Here is a 17,689-nt window from a genome sequence, read left to right as displayed (position 1 = left end):
TAAGCCAGTTGATCCTCCGTCAGGCTGTGGTCCCTGCTATCAGAACCGTTCGCTATCACCACATTAGCAAGCAGAAGAATAAAGTTTTGAATAAAACCTTTGAAATGTATGATTAATCTCCCCTGCCTGGGTTACTACTTCCTCCTGTCCATTTCGGATCCCCGGAATTATATAAGCAGCTTCCTGTTGTTTCAGCAGCCTTACCTTATGAGCTTTATCCCCATTCTCAAGAAAATTCACCCTTCTCCTAAAAAGTGCATTTTTGTTATTAATCTCATTCAAATCTAATTTTAATTTAAATCAGACTTCCTTTAATAATAATTCATTATAATTAAGTGCTAATTGCTTTTCTTTTTCTCTCAGTTGGGATTCCAACCTCATCACTTTTGCTGCTTCCATTTTTTTTCTCTCTCCTTGAGTTAGAAATCATTTTGCCCCAGGTAAAAACATAAAACGCATCGCAGACTGTACTAAATCTTTCAGCAGACCTGGTATTTAACTGGAACAGGGTTATTATAGTTAACGAAAACGAACGAAATAACGAAAACTGAAATTGAAAAAACATTGTCGTTAACTGAAATAAATAAAAACTATAATTAAAAGGAAAAAACGATAACTAATTAAAACTGAATTGTGAGTTTACAAAACTAACTAAAACTAACTGAAATTATCGATAAACTGACTTTCATTTACTTGTTTTTTTTTTTTTTTAAACCTTGTGGATTGATATGAAATCATTGTTTCCGCTCTCCGAGTTTAAGCTGGGAGCGCCACAGGACAACTGTGTGAGTGCGCATGCGCGTGCGCTCACCGCGCTGGTCCGCCGAGAAAGCGGCAGAGTCCCGTATGGAGGTTCTTTGAGTACAAGAGCACAGTTAGAATCGAAAGTCTTGTTGTGGATGATGAAAAATGTGCGGAACATTTCTCAGTCAGGAAAAACCAGCAACATCAAAGTCCACCTCAAGCTGTTGCGTCCTTGTGCGTTTCCGGCTACTTTATCAGTGAGAGAATAACAATCAGGAATAATAATCAAAGCATCAATATAAGGACTCACAACTGTCAGCAAATTCCTGGAGGGAGACTGCTGAAACTATCAGGATGGACGTGAAGGAATGAAGAAAGTGGAAAAAAAAAACAGGGACAAATATGTTTGCAGCCAAAAAACTGAGCACAAAGGACCAAAAAAGAAGTCCCAGCCTGCGCCACATATAAAACACCTGCACATGACCACAAGGTAATTAACACACACACCAGCTACACAAGCATATATGTGGACATGAGGTCGGACACTTCCGTAGGTTGTGTACAAAGACCCTGCAAGTTTAATTAGCAGCATCTAACCAAGCTAGCTCCAAAACAGAAGCAGCTTCGGGTGGTGAGAACATCAGGATGCAGCTGGATTTGAGCTTTGATTCCTTCAAAGAGTTTGTTTTTGTCAAACACCACATGTAGCTGTTGTTAATCTGCTGCACTGAGGCTGAACTTTATTGTGGAGTTTATTGTAGAATTTATTGAGTTTGGGAGTTCATGTTTTTCTTTGTTTCTCCCTGATTATGCTCATGTGTGTCCTTAATATTACACACATTTAGCATGCAATGCTGCTGTCTATGAACAGTTGGTTGTTGAATATATTTCTTTAAACGGGATCTTTTGTTGAGTTTTCATTACACAATAGTCACTTTTGTGCCTTGAATCTTGCACCTGATTAGGTATGAAAATACTAAAACTAATACTGAAACTAACTGAAACTAAGCATGAAACCAAAAATAAAAACTAATAAAAACGAGACAAACTGCTCTGAAAACTAATTAAAACTAACTGAATTAGTGGAAAAAAAGTAAAAACTAACTAAAACTAAACTATAATGTAAAATCCAAAACTATTATAACCCTGAACTGGAAGAAGGTCCACAAACAAGTCCAAACACACCCATCTCAGTCACTCCCAGTGTTCACCCCCCCAAATCGGCGGTCACCCTTCATCGGGTAGCGGCCCCGGGCAGCGGTTGACCCGCTGCAGCTCAGTCTCCGACAAGTCAATGTCTAATGCGTCCAATATAATGTCTCTCACCAAATCCATTTTCAGTGCACTCTTTAACATCGACAAGACATCGGCTCATATGTCCTCCTCGATGATAGACATCAGCCTCTCCCTGTAAATCCTATAGAATTCCTGTTATGACCCTTCTCCAAAGTACATTGCAAATCCATAATGACTTTCATTGCTGTTGAAGCTCAACAAGCCCACTTGTGGGCTCGGGACTCTAACTGAAGTTATTGTACCCCACAAATCTCAAAACCATGGTGTCAAACCAGTTACTTACCCTGGATGACATTACCTTGGCCTCCAATAACACTGTGAGAAGTCTTGGAGTCATCTTTGACCAGGATATGTCCGTCACTGCATATACATCTAGCAAATACAGCAGAAATTGCCTAAGTCGGATTCATATGGCCCATGGTATTTTATCCCACTTGTAAGTTAGATGAAATCAGATTCTTCAAAATTCTTCAAAATATCAGACAGAGTTTGGGGTCTAATATCGAATTTCATGGCGGTTGCCTCCTGCACTTGCCATGATCATCTCCAGTGAAATGAACTGGTTTGCCTAGTGCAGCCAATACAGACATCACGTGACTGTATAGACCAGGGGTATTCAACTCCAAGCCTTGAGGGCCAGTGTCCTGCAGGTTTTAGATGTGTCTCTGCTTCAACACACCTGAGTCAAGTATAGAAGTCATTAGCAGGACTCTGGAGAACTTGACTGCATACTGAGGAGGTAATTCAGCCATTTGATTCAGGTGTGTTGGATCAGGGACACATCTAAAACCTGCAGGACACCGGCTCTCGAGGCCTGGAGTTGAAGAGCCCTGGTATAGACATGATCTCCAGGCGGTGTTTGTGTGCGCAGTTGTGCATGAACAAGTCGCTACAGGTAGTTTGCATAGCTTGTACATATTGAAATTGGGCATGATGGGAGTTGAGGAGGGCTTTAGAGTTAAACTCATCTGACTTATGCGATCACATTTAATTAGAAATGCATTACAATGGGACCAGATTTTTCATCCGAGGCAGGCAAAAATCCAACTTGCATGATCCAATTTAAGAAATGATTAGGAAAATTCGGGACCTGCAGAAGCCATCCGACTAGAGCAAAAATCCGATTTGTGTGACTTCGACTTAGGCGATGTGTACTGTATGTGTATGTGTACTGTTTTCTTGCATTTGTGTATCCTTTCTCAGAGTGATGCTGAAAAGCTAATTCGTGCATTTATTACTTCTAGGCTGGACTATTGTAATTCATTATTATCAGGCTGTCCTAAAAGCTCCCTGAAAAGCCTTCAGCTGATCCAAAATGCTGCAGCTAGAGTACTGACAGGGACTAGAAAGAGAGAGCAGATTTCTCCCATACTGGCTTCTCTTCATTGGCTCCCTGTTAAATCTAGAATAGAATTAAAAATCCTTTTCCTCACATACAAGGTCTTGAATAATCAGGCCCCATCTTGTCCTATCCACTGAGTGTTTCTTTTCATTCACCTCTTTTCACTTTGTTTATACTCCACTCTGCATTTAATCATTAATTGTTATTAATCTCTGGCTCTCTTCCACAGCATGTCTTTCTCTCCCCTCAGCCCCCTCACAGCAGATGACCCCCCCTCCCTGAGCCTGGTTCTGCTGGAGGTTTCTTCCTGTTAAAAAGGGAGTTTTTCCTTCCCACTGTCACCAAGTGCTGCTCATAGGGGGTCATTTTGATTGTTTTCTCTGTAATTATTGTAGGGTCTTTACCTTACAATATAAAGCACCTTGAGGCAACTGTTGTGATTTGGCGCTATATAAATGAAATTGAATTGAACTGAATTTGATACAAGTATCAGCTTCTAAAAAACAAGAGTGGAATCAGCGACGTAAAATGTGTCATGTAGGCCAGGGGTTTTCAAAGTATGAAAGGGTGAGCCCCCCTCCAAGGAGCACAATGCCTGCTGCGCCCCCCCCAATAATCAACCCACACACAAACAAATGCCACTGCAAAACACCTTCTAATTGCTTTTATTTTAGAACCATCTCATCTTTTAAAATGACACTTTATCTGAATGAAATTTAACGCATGAACATTTTAAAACATTTCCTCCCATTTTAATTATTTTATCAGGGCCTTTGTATGGCAAATACGCCCTTTTTTCATTTTTCTAATGATAAGAACAACCCCAAACTCATTTTTCAACCGTTTTCTCAAACAAACTTTACATCTGAGATTCTGAGTTTAATGTTTGAGATACCAACAGTGTTTTCACATCTTAACAAAAACATTTTGATCAGATCTTTGGAACACATCTGTAAATGTTGCACATTTCCTTGAAATTAAAAAATAAATCAAAAACCTAAACAGTGGCAAAATCGTGGAGCTCTTTTTGTGGCTCATCTAAACAATTTATCTCGAGCTAAAAGAGCGTGTTGTATGAAAGAGGGGAGGCATACAAAGGAAAAAACAATTACGCACGCTATGCGCACCCTTTCTTTTTCTATCACGGTCCTGAATCATGTGTAACTCATTTTATTTATGATTTTAACTAAATTGGCAACATGGCAACACATTGGCAACATTACTGTTCAGCTCACCTTAGTTTTAGTGGGAACAATGTGCTTGTGCTTTTGATGCGCAAATCTGGTTAATGCGGGGTTGCACTGTGGAGAGGTATAACCGCAGATCATCTTCAACCAGCAGCCTTGACCGGTATTTGCTTTTTATCATTGCGAGTGCGGAAAACCCACATTCGCAGAGATAGGTTGAAGTGAAGGGGATGAGCACGTTCACTGGCTTCGTGGAGAGCTGTGGATATTCAGTCCCTACTGACAGCCAAAAGTGCGCAAGTGACACGTCACTCATCCTCTGTTTCAAGTCCATGTCACAGCTCAGCTCAGCCACACGTGCACCCCACAGTTCCAACTTTTTCCTAAATCCACAGAGTTGATCGTGTGCGTAAAAGACGTTGCACTCTTTGCCCTGCAGACAGATGTTCAGTGTGTTTATCTTTTCGAAGACATCCGAAAGATAGGCAAGCTTTGCAACCCACTTCATGTCCTCCATGTGTTTTACCAGTGGAGAGTTGATTTCAGCGAGGAAAAGAAGGACTTCCTCACGGAGATCACAAAGGCGCATGAGAACCTTTCCTCGGGAAAGCCACCAGACCTCCGAGTGCAGAAGCAGCTGTTTAAAGTGCGCGCCCATCTCGTTGCAGAGGATGGAGAAGAGACGGGCATTCATGGCGCGCGACTTTATAAGGTTAACAATTTTTACTGCCTCGTCCAGCACAGTGCGCAGCTCTTGGGGCATCCTCTTAGTTGCCAAGGCCTGGCGGTGGATTATGCAGTGCGTCCAAATAGCAGCCGGGGCGACCTCTTGCACCTTTTTTACCAGACCACTGTGCCGGCCTGTCATTGCCCTGGCCCCATCAGTGCATATTCCACAGCAGCGGCCCCAATCCACATTATTTTCCCACATGAAATCATTCAAAACCTTGAAGATTTCTTCTGCTGTAGTGCACGAGGGCAGAGGGTGACAAAACAAAAACTCCTCATGCACATTTAGCTCTTTAACATAACGCACGTACACCATTAATTGAGCACAGTTGGCGACATCAGTCATCTCGTCCAGCTGAAGGGAGAAGGAGGGGCTTTCACGAACACTGTCCACTACCTGTTGCCGCACATCTGCGCCCATATGTGAGATTCGGAGTTGGATGGTGTTGTCAGACAACTGGATGACATTCAGTTTGGCAGCAGCAGCTTCTCCCATCATTACTGAACACATGTCCTTAGCAGCAGGAAGGAGTAAAGTTTCACCGATGTTGTGGGGTTTCCCCGTCTTTGTAATGCGTAAGGCCACCCGATAAGATGCTTCGGTTGCCTTAGCGTTAACAGTACTGAACGTCTCTATTGTTTTTTTCTGTGTGCACAGCTCCTTCAGCTTCCTCTCAAAAAACTCCCGCGGCTTGGTCACTAAACATGGGTGCTTTGTTTCAATGTGACGCCGGAGCTTACAGGGTCTCATGCTATCATTAGCCAGAACCTCCTTGCAGATTACACATTGCGGCCTTGGAGCATCATCGGGAGCAGTCCAGGAAAATCCAAACTTTAAGTAGTCGTGGTCATACTTCCTCTTTTTTCTACTTACGCCAGAGCTTGTCTCCCCTGCCTTTTTCTTTACTAAAAATTTGTCCATTCTTTCTCTCACATCAGTAGACAGCAAGCAGATAGCTTCTTTTCCCGGTTTATTTTTTCCCTCGCACCGCGCCTCCCCTAAAGTGCTCTGGCGCCCCCTAGAAGAGGCGCGCCTCACACTTTGAAAACCGCCGATGTAGGCTAATACAACAAATCGCAACGACGACCATCTTGGTTCCCTCTATTTGTCCTGGTCAAAACTGTCATGAAACACCACGGGGTCAGAGTTAAAGTACTTATAGTCCATGATGACTTAGACCTGACAGGGTTAATGTTAGTTAACCTATAGTAGGTGATGGAGACGGGATGATGATGGAAATTTACAGCAGCACCCCCTTTGGATCTGTGACAGTATCAAGTGATGGAGAAGAATCAAAACATCTCATGTTCATAAAACTTTATTAAAGAACAAAATGTACTGACACAAATTCAAACTGCTGCTTATTTTTAGAGTTCAGTTTAGGTTTATGATTCTGTGTGTGTGTGTGTGTGTGTGTGTGTGTGTGTGTGTGTGTGTGTGTGTGTGTGTGTGGGTGTGTGTGGGTGTGTGTGGGTGTCTCACTTGTTTTTTTTTTTCATGGTCTTTGTGTTTTAGGTTCTCCTGGTCCACCAGGTGAGCAGGGCTTTCCAGGACAAATCAAAAAAATGAACTTGGGTTTGTTGGTGGTGCACAGTCAAAGCACAAACGTTCCTAAATGTCCACACACCATGAACGTCCTGTGGGAAGGATACAGTCTGCTGTATCTGGAAGGCCAAGAGAGGGCACACACTCAGGACCTGGGTATGTACATAGTTACAAAGACCGAAATTAAATCTCACTCTAAAACTGAACAGTCAAAGACTTGCCTAGAACTTATTTTCTGGTGCCTCACCTTTTGCCCAGTAGACAGGTGCTCCTCTGCCTCGTTTCAAAACCTCTTACCTCTCATTAAGATTGCAGATACCTGTTAAAAGACACTTGCGTCAGTCCATCATCTTACATGTTGAGCATCCCTTCATATTCTGTTTGTGAAAGCCCCCGACTTGCAGTCCTGAACTTCCTGCAAGTCCACAAAACAAATGTAGGTTAGTTGAAAGAGCCCCTATCATCCCTGCAAGAGGAAAAATTGATTCAGTGTTGCAGGACCACGGCTGAATTCATATCAGTACTTCTGAACCCGAGGTGCCACAAAATCTCCGATTGCTGGAAGCTCACCATTTGTTTCTTTGTTGTAAGATAAGATAAGATAAGATAAAACTTTAATGATCCCACGACGGGGAAATTTGCGCATTACAGCAGCTCAGTACAGAAAACTAAAAATAGAATAGAATAAAATAAAATAGAAAAACACTATACACATATACATAAATACTATATACAGAAAATATATAGTCAATACACACATGTACATATACAAACATATACACACACATCAAAACACTATATACAGATATCAAAATATTATATACATTTGTAGCCGGTAAGGTACACAGCATACACGGTATGCATTATATGGGTGAGTGTAATAAATAAAATGTATCTGGACTGTATGGATAAAGTGATGGCAGTGGAGGTAAAGTGTCCAAGTGACTCAAGACATTATGAAGTGTTGTACAGTCTAACTGCTGTTGGGATGAATGACCTGCGAAAGCGCTCCTTCCTGCAGTATTTGGGAATAATTGAAATGTAATATGTATTTCCAGGTCAGCCAGGGTCATGTATGCCTCTGTTTTCCACGTTGCCCTTTGCTCCGTGTAACAAGCGTACCTGCTCTTACGCCAGTCGTAATGATAAATCCTATTGGCTAACGACGATGGCACCTGTGCCACGTGAACATGTGAACGGATCCAACATCAAGAACTACATCAGCCGCTGCGTGGTGTGTGAAGCCCCATCCTTACCCATCGCAGTGCACAACCAGTACCCGGATGAGAGTCTGGCGTGTCCCAACAACTGGACGGCATTGTGGGACGGATACTCTTTCGTCATGGTGGGTACTGCACTAGTACTAGACAGAGGTGGCAAAAGTACTGACATTCTGTACTTAAGTAGAAGTACAAGTACTTGTGTTAAAAAATACTTTGGTAAAAGTCGAAGTACTGGTTCAACTTCTCTACTTAAGTAAAAGTAAAAAGTATAGGCTCTGAAATGTACTCAAAGTAAGAAAGTAAAAGTAGTTCTTTGGAGGACGTTTCTACCTGCTATTTTTGTGTAAATCTAACCGAACCTCATTATATATTACTATAATATAAAATAATATTACATGAGAATACAAATGTTATTCCAATCTAAATTTTAATCCTAATGAATGCACTCAGCTTGAATCTGTTCTGTAGGACACAAACTGTGAAAGGGAATTTAAACACAGCTCTGTTCTCTGTGTCCTCCATAGTAGAGGGTGACTGCGCCTCCACCTAAACACAAACATGAGGATACTCAGGGGTTACAGTGGGATTCAGAAGGTGGAGGAACCCTAAGATCAGCTGTAGTGGCTCTGCATGGGGAGAAGAATCACAGCTTTCTATTGTAGCTGCAGTAAATGATGTTGGTGTGCAGGCTGTGATCAGCTGACCTGCTGCTGCTGCTCTGAGGTTTACTGCTCTGTGTGGATGAACTGAATCCACAAAGATGTAACCCAGTATTTCACAGCTATCTGAGCTGATCTCCATCCCCTACACTGACAGCATACAGGCTGTAGAAATGTTGGATTCAGTGAATGAATCTCAGCATCAGCAGCTTTGATTCAAACTCATCTCTGCTGCACTGATATAACCTGTAACTGACCATCAACACAGCCTCTGTGCACCAACACAGAGGTTTACTGTAAATACAGTACAACAAGCTAACCCATTTATTACACAATAAACTGCAGTATTTTCATACAATCTTTGAATTACACAAAGTTAGCATACTTAAGTTTGTTTTGCAGTCCTTCCCTTTAAATCTAACCTCTCTTCTTCCTCTCCTGTCCTCTTTCTCCATCTCTGAGTGAACTTCTCTCTCTTTGCTCTCCCTGAAATACAGCAGCTCTTCTTTTAGCTAGCAGACACACTGTGTGACAAACTGCACACACTTTGTGTGTTTGCTGATATTTGTTGAGCATTTAGAAACGTTGCATTTACCTGCCACACGTTACTCCCTTTATTTTCGTTCCTCTTCAGTAGCCTAGCTAAGCTGTTTATGTCCCGCAGCGCAACTTACAGACTCGGTCCGGCCCGCTGTAACCCCTGATTATAGCGCTATAAATGATACATTAATTATATGGGTTTGCATATTTAATCCCTTTGTACGAGATAATCCCCGGTGATGGAGGATATGCCAGTACGATTGTCTCTTATGTGTTATTATTCCTCCGTTTAGGCTCAGATCGTGACCGGAAATGCAAACTTCTCTCTGACATGTTAAAAAGTAACGAGTCCTATTTGAAAATGTAAGAAGTAGAAAGTACAGATACTTGTGTAAAAATGTAGGGAGTAAAAGTAAAAAGTAGTCAGAAAAATAAATACTTAAGTACAGATACCTGAAAAATCTACTTAAGTACAGTAATGAAGTATTTGTACTTCGTTACTTCCCATATCTGGTACTAGATTACTAAATTACAGTTCTACTACTGTTACTGGTTCCACTAACAACTTATGAATAAACTTATGAATATAAAAAATGACGGGTACCAAGTCAAATCCTGGACCAAAATGACCACCTAAACCAGATGAACAGAAATCATCTTCCTCAGTCTTGGTTAGTCCTCGGCTTAATTATACAGCTCATTGTCTGAAGGCAGCTAAGAGGGGCTCCAGGACCAAAGTGAAGCCTCCCAGAGTCAGGAGTCAGGTTTAACTTCAGCTGTTTATCAGAGAAGACACATGAACCATATTAATGAAGATCAGCAAGTACCACCAGCTACACAAGTTCTTTCCAACAGGTGGGAAAGAACTTGATGCAGCATTGCTGTTCAGATCCAGAGGTGCCACCAGGTACCTCAGACCACAGTGAAGGACTTGAATACAGATATATTGTTATATGCTAACAAATATCTTAGAAGAAAATGTTGACATCAGTCGTCAGTTATTAAAACATGCATTTGACAGATTTATGTTTTGAGGGAGTTTGTGTCGCTCCTTCTCTAATTTATGCTTTTTGTGAGTCTCTTTCTGGTAACCAGTACTGACTCCCCTCTGCTTCTGAGGATGTGGAGTGTAAACTGCTTTGTCATTCTGCCTGTTGTGACTTTCCCTTTGAAAGAAGAAAAGCAAACAGTGAAAAAATGTTAGTCTTTTCTCGGTCCAGTCTGTTTTACAGCCTCGGTCCTGCTGATTCTTCTTGGTTCGTAGTCTGGGTGTTTCAGAAAGCTACTGATACTATTCAGGATGTAGGTCTACTCCAGGCTTTAAGTGCTTTCTGGGAAACAGCGTAAACATTATACAAATTCTTATCAAAATGACACTATAAAAAAATGAAATGAAAATTCATTCTTAATATGTGGAAAAAAAAATATTGATGTGGCTTTGCATTGAATTTAGAAGAGAGAAGATCTGGCAAGTTTTTCATGGACGTCCCCCCAATACTCAACACTGCTGCTCAACCCACAGATGCACTTTCCTTACAAATGTGGCTCCATTAAATAATCCACTCAACACTTTGGTGCTCAGTTTAGATAAAACTAGAACAAAATGTAAAGTATACTAAATAGAACCTAGGTTTATCATTTACATGACACTAAAACTACTTAAACTTAAACCTAATTATACAACTGCTAAACTAAAACTTAAACTCTATTAAAGTAAACTTTACTGAAATAAACCAAACTTAAACTTACTCTTAAACTAGATTAAAATTTAGGCTGAACTTACCAGTTGTAATAATACCAGTCTCAGCTGAAATGTGAGCTCTGTCTGGATGATGATGATGATGTCATTTCCTGTGTGTGTGATAGCATACAGGTGCAGGGGATGAAGGTGGCGGCCAGCCTCTGATATCATCAGGTAGCTGTCTGAAAGAATTCAAGGCCCAGCCGTTCGTGGAGTGTCAGGGCCCTCGTGGAACCTGCCACTTCTTCGCCAACATGTACAGTTTCTGGCTGACCACGCTGACCAACTCGACGATGCTGACTGAAGTCGCAGAGCTGAAGAGCAGCATTGCGAAGTGCAAAGTCTGCATGAGGCTGTGAGAGGGAGGGGCACCGCCTCCATCTGCACGAGAGACGAGATGCTTCACCTCTTCATCTTTCTCAAACGGACGCCTCGCCTGCTCCCTGGCATTAGTGAGAAGACGCTTCACTTCCTCGTGCTTTACAAGGCAGGAGGGAGGGAGCGAGGACATGATTCACCTCCATCGAAGGGGATGGACAGGACGACACTCGTGTGTTTGTCTCTGTGAGGAGAGACTGCTGTGTTACAGGTTACCGCTGCCAATCAGTCAGCCAGTCAGCTGATAATCAATCAGTCCTGATCAGCAACAGCACAAACATCACCACAGCAGATACACACTCTATGACATTCATCAGTAGGTGGGTTATTAATAAGATCTGAGCCACTGTGGGTAAAAATACCTTTAGATTTGAATATTAACATAAAAAAAACACTTTTCTCAGAACAAATCCACCCACCCAGTCAGAAGAATTATTTTTAAAACCAAACAGCTTCATGGGTTGCTCCGTATATTTTAATTCCACAGATTTTTACACTCGATGCACTTTGTGATGCAACCCCCACTGGAAATGTGCCTCCTCCTGGAATCAAGCCAGGGATCTTTATACTGCGTCTTTATACATGAACACACTGTAAACGTGTGCAGTTTTTGTGAAAACAGCAGCGACAGCACTCGGGCTGCTTACATCTAACGTTAGCCCGTGAGCTCGGTTAGCAGCAGGTTGGAAGCCGAGCAGGTTTTCCAGCATGCAGCCTTTAGAGCGTGCTTAATGGTGGCGAGCTGGTAAACAGGCTGATATAAAAAATTCACATTCTTTGAGACTTTATGTACTTATTGTGCAGGTTTACAACACTCAAGAAAGACATTTACTGTTGTACAGCAGGTCCTTTTCCAAGGTTTTACCCTCGGAAAGATGCTTTTTAGGCATCACATGATAAACATCAGAACTGTAGTGACAGCGTTTGGTCGGCACGCCACGCTCCACCATATTATTAAGTTTTTATATCATACTGCCTGAATGCCAAATAACCCAGTTTACCAGAATAGCCCCCATCTTTGACCCCATGTGATTTAGTTTCCTCGAATGAATTCAAAGTGTGGCCTCGTCCGCTCGTTTGCAGCTTCATGTTTCTATTCCTGGGCTCCACTAGAGTAGCTGTGTATGAAAGACAGTTCAGACTAATCCTTGTTTATCCTACACTTACTGTATACCTCTTAGCTGCTTTGTTTGCACCACATTGAACTTTCTAAATGTACTTTTAGATGTTTTTAATCAGCCTTAAAGTGACTGATATTAATATTTAATGTACATGTGTAACCGTCTACGAGCCTCTAAAACGTTTAATATTTTCTTTTTTTTATTGTCTTATGATCATTACAGCTCAGCATTACTCAGGGATGGAAGTAATCAGTTACCTTTACTCTTGTTACTGATAGTATAGTTTTTTGTACTAATACTTTTTGAGGACTTTCAAAAAAAAAAAAAAAAAAAAGTGTTTGCCTTAAGTAGAATAAAAAACTGAAAAAACAATAAGAGGTTTCTGTGGCTCTGCGGCTCAGTCAGGACAGCGTCGGCTCTGTGCGCCTCAGCGTTCGGCTCCACCGTTCTGAAACTTCACTTCATGGCTGAGTTGCTGTTGTTCCTTAATGCTTCCACTTGGAAATAACGCCTCTTACAGCTGATCGTGGAATACTGAGCAGTGAAAAAAGTTCACTACCTGACTTGTTGCAGTAGTGGAATTCAATAAGCTCTTTAGAACGAGCCTCAGTTCTACCATCAGTGTTTGCAAAGGCAGACTGCTTGGCTAGACGCTGGATTTTATACACCTGAATTCAAAGATTCAGAGAGGCGTGCCACAGTACTTTGTTTATAGCCGGTAAATGAAAGATGGATATAACTATAACTAAGTCTGAAAAACAAAAGCAGTGCTGAAGTGCCTTAAGCAAGCATTTCTTGTAATGACCAGCAGGGGGCGACTCCACTGGCTGTACAGGAAAGCCTGACTGTCGCAGTCTGTCTATACATATGAGCCTACTACTCACTCACTTTAAAATTTTGATTTAAAGTGCCGTCATGGTACAAACGAGGTACAGAAGAGAAGAAGTACAGATGCTTGTGTTTAAAACTACTCTGATAAAAGGGACTTTTCTATCAAGTATTTTTGTGCAAAGCTAACTGGACCTTCATCTGCCATATTAACATAATAACAATGATAATAATAATAATACGCGTACAAATGCAAACTTTATTTCAACTTAAATTCTAATTCTAATAAATTCAAACCACTTGAGCATCTGTTGTGTCCAACACAAGCAGAGAAAAACAAAGACTTTAAAAAAAAAATGTAGCTCTATTTGCTGTTGCATGGATGGACAGGTGATTGTGTCTCCACACCTGAGCTGGAAAATGAATGTAGTTGGGGGTTAAAGTGGGATTGGGCAGGTGGTTGCAGTGGTGCAACGTGGGGAAAAGAATCACTTAGGAATGAGACACAATAATTTCTGTCATGAGCTTCAGCAGGTTTTGTGTACAGGCTGTGATCAGCTGAGCTTTGCTTCTGCTCTTTGTGGATGTAACCACAATGAATTCAGCAAAAAAAAAAGCTGATGCTATATGAGCCATCATGGCTGATTTCCCACCCACAGATAGCTTAAAGCTAGTATAAAGGTGCAGTTTAGTGAACGTATCTAATCAGCGTCATCGCCTGAATTTTAGCTTGATGTAACCTAACCATGAACACCACAGCTGCTCTGCATCAGTCCAGCATAAAGCATCTCTATAAAGTGCAAAAAAATGTTACTCCTCTTCTGTCACACTTGCTAGAAGCTGAAGTACCACAACCACAACTTATCTGCACCAAAAATGTCATTCCGGGTCATTCCAACAGACTTTAACCCCTACGTACAGTGCTATAAATGAGTCATAATAATAATGTATTTTTGCCTCTTTCATCTATTCCTGTTCGTTGCGCAGCAGTGATGGATACACGAGAAGAATTGTCTTTGTTATTGGTCCCTCTGTAGATTGAGGTCTGGAAGGCATGAAGTGATGTGAAATAACTCACCTCACGTGTGTGAGAAACCTGTCGCAATGACTCCCTTTTGAAAATGAAATATTTGTATTAAAATGTAGGGAGTTAAAATAAAAGATTGTCAGAAAAATAAATACTCAAGTAAAGTACAAATACCTGAAAATTCCCACTTAAAGGTGCATTCCATCTGAACAAGCAAGGCAAGCAGTGCTCGCCCAGTGAAATCAGTTAAAACCAAAGTAAACGTGATCTCTACTTCCATGTCGCACAGTGTTCCATCATAAAGCTTCTCGCCTCTTTGTGCCCATCCTTTACATTACTGCCATCTTGTGGCCACACAGTAGCCACATACATATGGCTGTTGTCACAGGAAGCTGACTTTGATTCCACTGAAAGCGGTGATGTAGCTCTGTTTCAAGGCTGTGTTTGTGCTCCATTGACAAAGGCTGGAGCTCATGAAGCTGAGAGACCAGCAGCTTTCTCTGGCTGCTTGCTTGTGAATACACCTCTGGTCTCTGACAGGAGACTGATGGTAGATTAATAAATTTCATTACAGTAGAAGTCTTTGTGAAAGTGCTGTAACTAAGTTTAAGGATCTAATTCCTTCATTATTATGCTCTTCAGTGCCAACACAGTGCAGAGCAGCTACCAAAACTCTGCTCCCAGTGAGGTCGATTATCTCGTCAATAGTTTTACATCCTCACTGCGTACGACTTTGGATACTGTGGCTCCTCTGAAAAGGAAAGCTTCACGTCAGATGTGCCTGACTCCGTGGTATAATTCACAAACGCACAGCTTAAAGCAGATAACCCGTAAGATGGAGAGGGAACGGTGTCTCACTAATTAAGAAGATCTTCATTTAGCCTGGAAAAATGTTGCTCTATTAAAAAAAGAAAAGAAGAACAATCCCAGGTTTGTTTTCAGCACCGTAGCCAGGCTGACAAAGAGTCAGAGCTCTGTAGAGCCGAGTATTCCTGTCACTTTAACTGGTAGTGACTTCATGGATTTCTTTACAAATTAGAGAAAAAAATTATTCATAACCATCTCACACACATATCTTTATCTTCAGTTACTTTACTACTAATATTTATTTAAACTTTCTCTCTCTGATTGATCTTTCTGAGTTAACCATCAATATGTTTATTAGATGCCATTCCTGCTGAAAGAAGTCCTTCCATTAATTAATGCTTCAATCTTAAATATGATCAATCTGTCTTTATTAGTTGACTATGCACCACAGGCTTTTAAAGTGGCAGTAATTAAACCTTCACTTGACCCAGCTGTCTTAGTTAATTATCTCCAACCTTCCTCTTCTCTCCAAAATTCTTGAAAGAGTAAGTTGTAAAACAGCTGACAGATCATCTGCAGAGGAACGGTTTATTTGTAAAGTTTCAGTCATGAGCAAGCACTGACAGTGGGAAGGAAAAACTCCTTTTACCAGGAAGAAACCTCCAGCAGAACCAGGCTCAGGGAGGGGGGGTCATCTGCCACGACAGGTTGGAGGTGAGGGCAGAGAGACAAAAGACACACTGTGGAAGAGAGCCAGAGATTAATAATAGCTAATGATTAAATACAGAGAATGAAAAGAGGTTGCAGGAGGTTACTTCCTGTTAAATGGGAGTTTTTCTTCCCCACTGTCACCAAGTTCTCATAGGGGGTTGTTTGAGTGTTGGGTTTTCCATGTAATTATTGTAGGGTCGGTACCTTGAGGCGACTTTATATGCTTTATAAATAAAATCTTAGTAATTTTTATTTGTGCATCTGTGAGGAATTGGTATTGCTTTTAACCTGTAATCTGTTAATATTCATAATAATTAGTTTCCGTGACCCTGAAGAAAATGGATTGATGGATGGTTTTTACAATAATATTTATTAATGTTGAATTAATTTCTGTTAGTTCCAGCAGGGGGCAGTCATCTGCTTAATACTATATGATAAGACAAGAAGCACGTCATATTTGAGATTATTCTCCTGACTGATACAGTCTTTAAAATGGTCTCCGATGCTCTGAGCTGCTCAGATCATCTTCATTATCCCCATGAGCCTTCACCCACCTACTGAACACATTTGCTATTTTTAACAAAAATAATTTTTAAGTTATAAATTAAAAAATAAAAATGTCTTCCTGTTTATAATCTGTAGTGCACAAACCCACAGTAGTATCCACCACACAAACATCATTTATGGTTACAGTATTCAACCCCAGCTGACGTGACGCTTTGATTTGTGCTGCAACAATTAAATTTGTTCAGTTATATTTATGTTTGTGACCCTGAATTGTAAATTTGAAACAGCAGAAACAGGTTTAATGTATTTATTATTTTAAATGATAGAATTGAAAAGCAGAAAAATCATCAGAAAATAAGTTGCAAAGTTCATGTGCTGCATTACTGTTGCATCAGGGCTGATGTCACATCCTGTAACAGCTGATTGGCCAGTATGACATTCTCTCCTCATCAGAGACCAATGACAAACACCCACATTAACTTTAGCCCCGCCTCCAGCCCAGCCAGGACTGCACTGAATATCCTTTGCATTGATCAGCTGAGAGACACTGTGACTGAGCTTATAATCACTCTGATTGGTCAGCTACGAGGCAGTGACTGCGTGTCATTGGTCAGTCAATATTTTGTTAATAAGTAGGGGAAGAATAGTGTGAGAAGCTGTGAATATATTTGAGATTAAATCTTGAAACATGTTTTTCTTTTGAGCTCCTCCCTCATCTTCATGTTCTTTCTTCACGTTTTTGAGCTTCGAGGCTCGTTTTAACACTAAAGATGAGTAGTGACAGTCTGTCCTAAGAGTGCGCGTCACACTGCCAGACTAAACCAGGACCAGCAGCCTGTACTACGAAGCCAGTTGGGCGTCCCTCGTTTCCTTATCGTGTTCCCTTGTCCTAACATCATCAGTCAGGCTGAGAGCTAACAGGAAGGTGGTGCCCAAACTAGCCATGACTGCATTCACTTAATAAACCAATCAGAAACATGGACAGGTCTACAGGCAGCAGAGCAGCTGATTCTCCAACAAATACAAAAATGTATACATATGTTTTTGTAATATATTTTTCTTATATTACAAAAATGTAATATAATAAAAATATGAACAGGTTAGGCGCATATTAGAATCTGAAAACAACAGTGTATGAGTGAGTGTGCAGGATGGAGAGCAGCACAGGTATTTAAAAATGCTAAATGAATGTGTGTGCAGTTTAAGTGCGCACACACACAGAATCCAAACTGGTCAGTAGGCTGACTTAAAAGTTTTATCTAAGAGCGAAGGCCTCAGTCACACCAGCTTAGAGAGCAGTTAG

At 41.1% G+C, this 17,689-nt stretch overlaps 1 protein-coding gene across 1 annotated transcript in view; it reads left to right on the top strand.

Moving 5' to 3' along the window:
• col4a4 (collagen, type IV, alpha 4) overlaps positions 1-11,366 on the top strand; it is a 50,400-nt gene extending 39,034 nt beyond the window's left edge. Inside the window, exons 42-44 of the mRNA XM_030743766.1 lie at positions 6,815-7,000; positions 7,903-8,189; positions 11,133-11,366. Of these exons, the coding sequence (XP_030599626.1) occupies positions 6,815-7,000; positions 7,903-8,189; positions 11,133-11,366 (707 nt within the window). The remainder of the gene's footprint in view (positions 1-6,814; positions 7,001-7,902; positions 8,190-11,132) is intronic.
• Positions 11,367-17,689: the final 6,323 nt, after the last annotated feature.

This window comes from Archocentrus centrarchus, chromosome 13 (genome assembly GCF_007364275.1).
Source record: "Archocentrus centrarchus isolate MPI-CPG fArcCen1 chromosome 13, fArcCen1, whole genome shotgun sequence".
Classification (NCBI taxonomy): Eukaryota; Metazoa; Chordata; class Actinopteri; order Cichliformes; family Cichlidae; genus Archocentrus; species Archocentrus centrarchus.
This window is presented reverse-complemented; position numbering and strand designations above follow the sequence as displayed.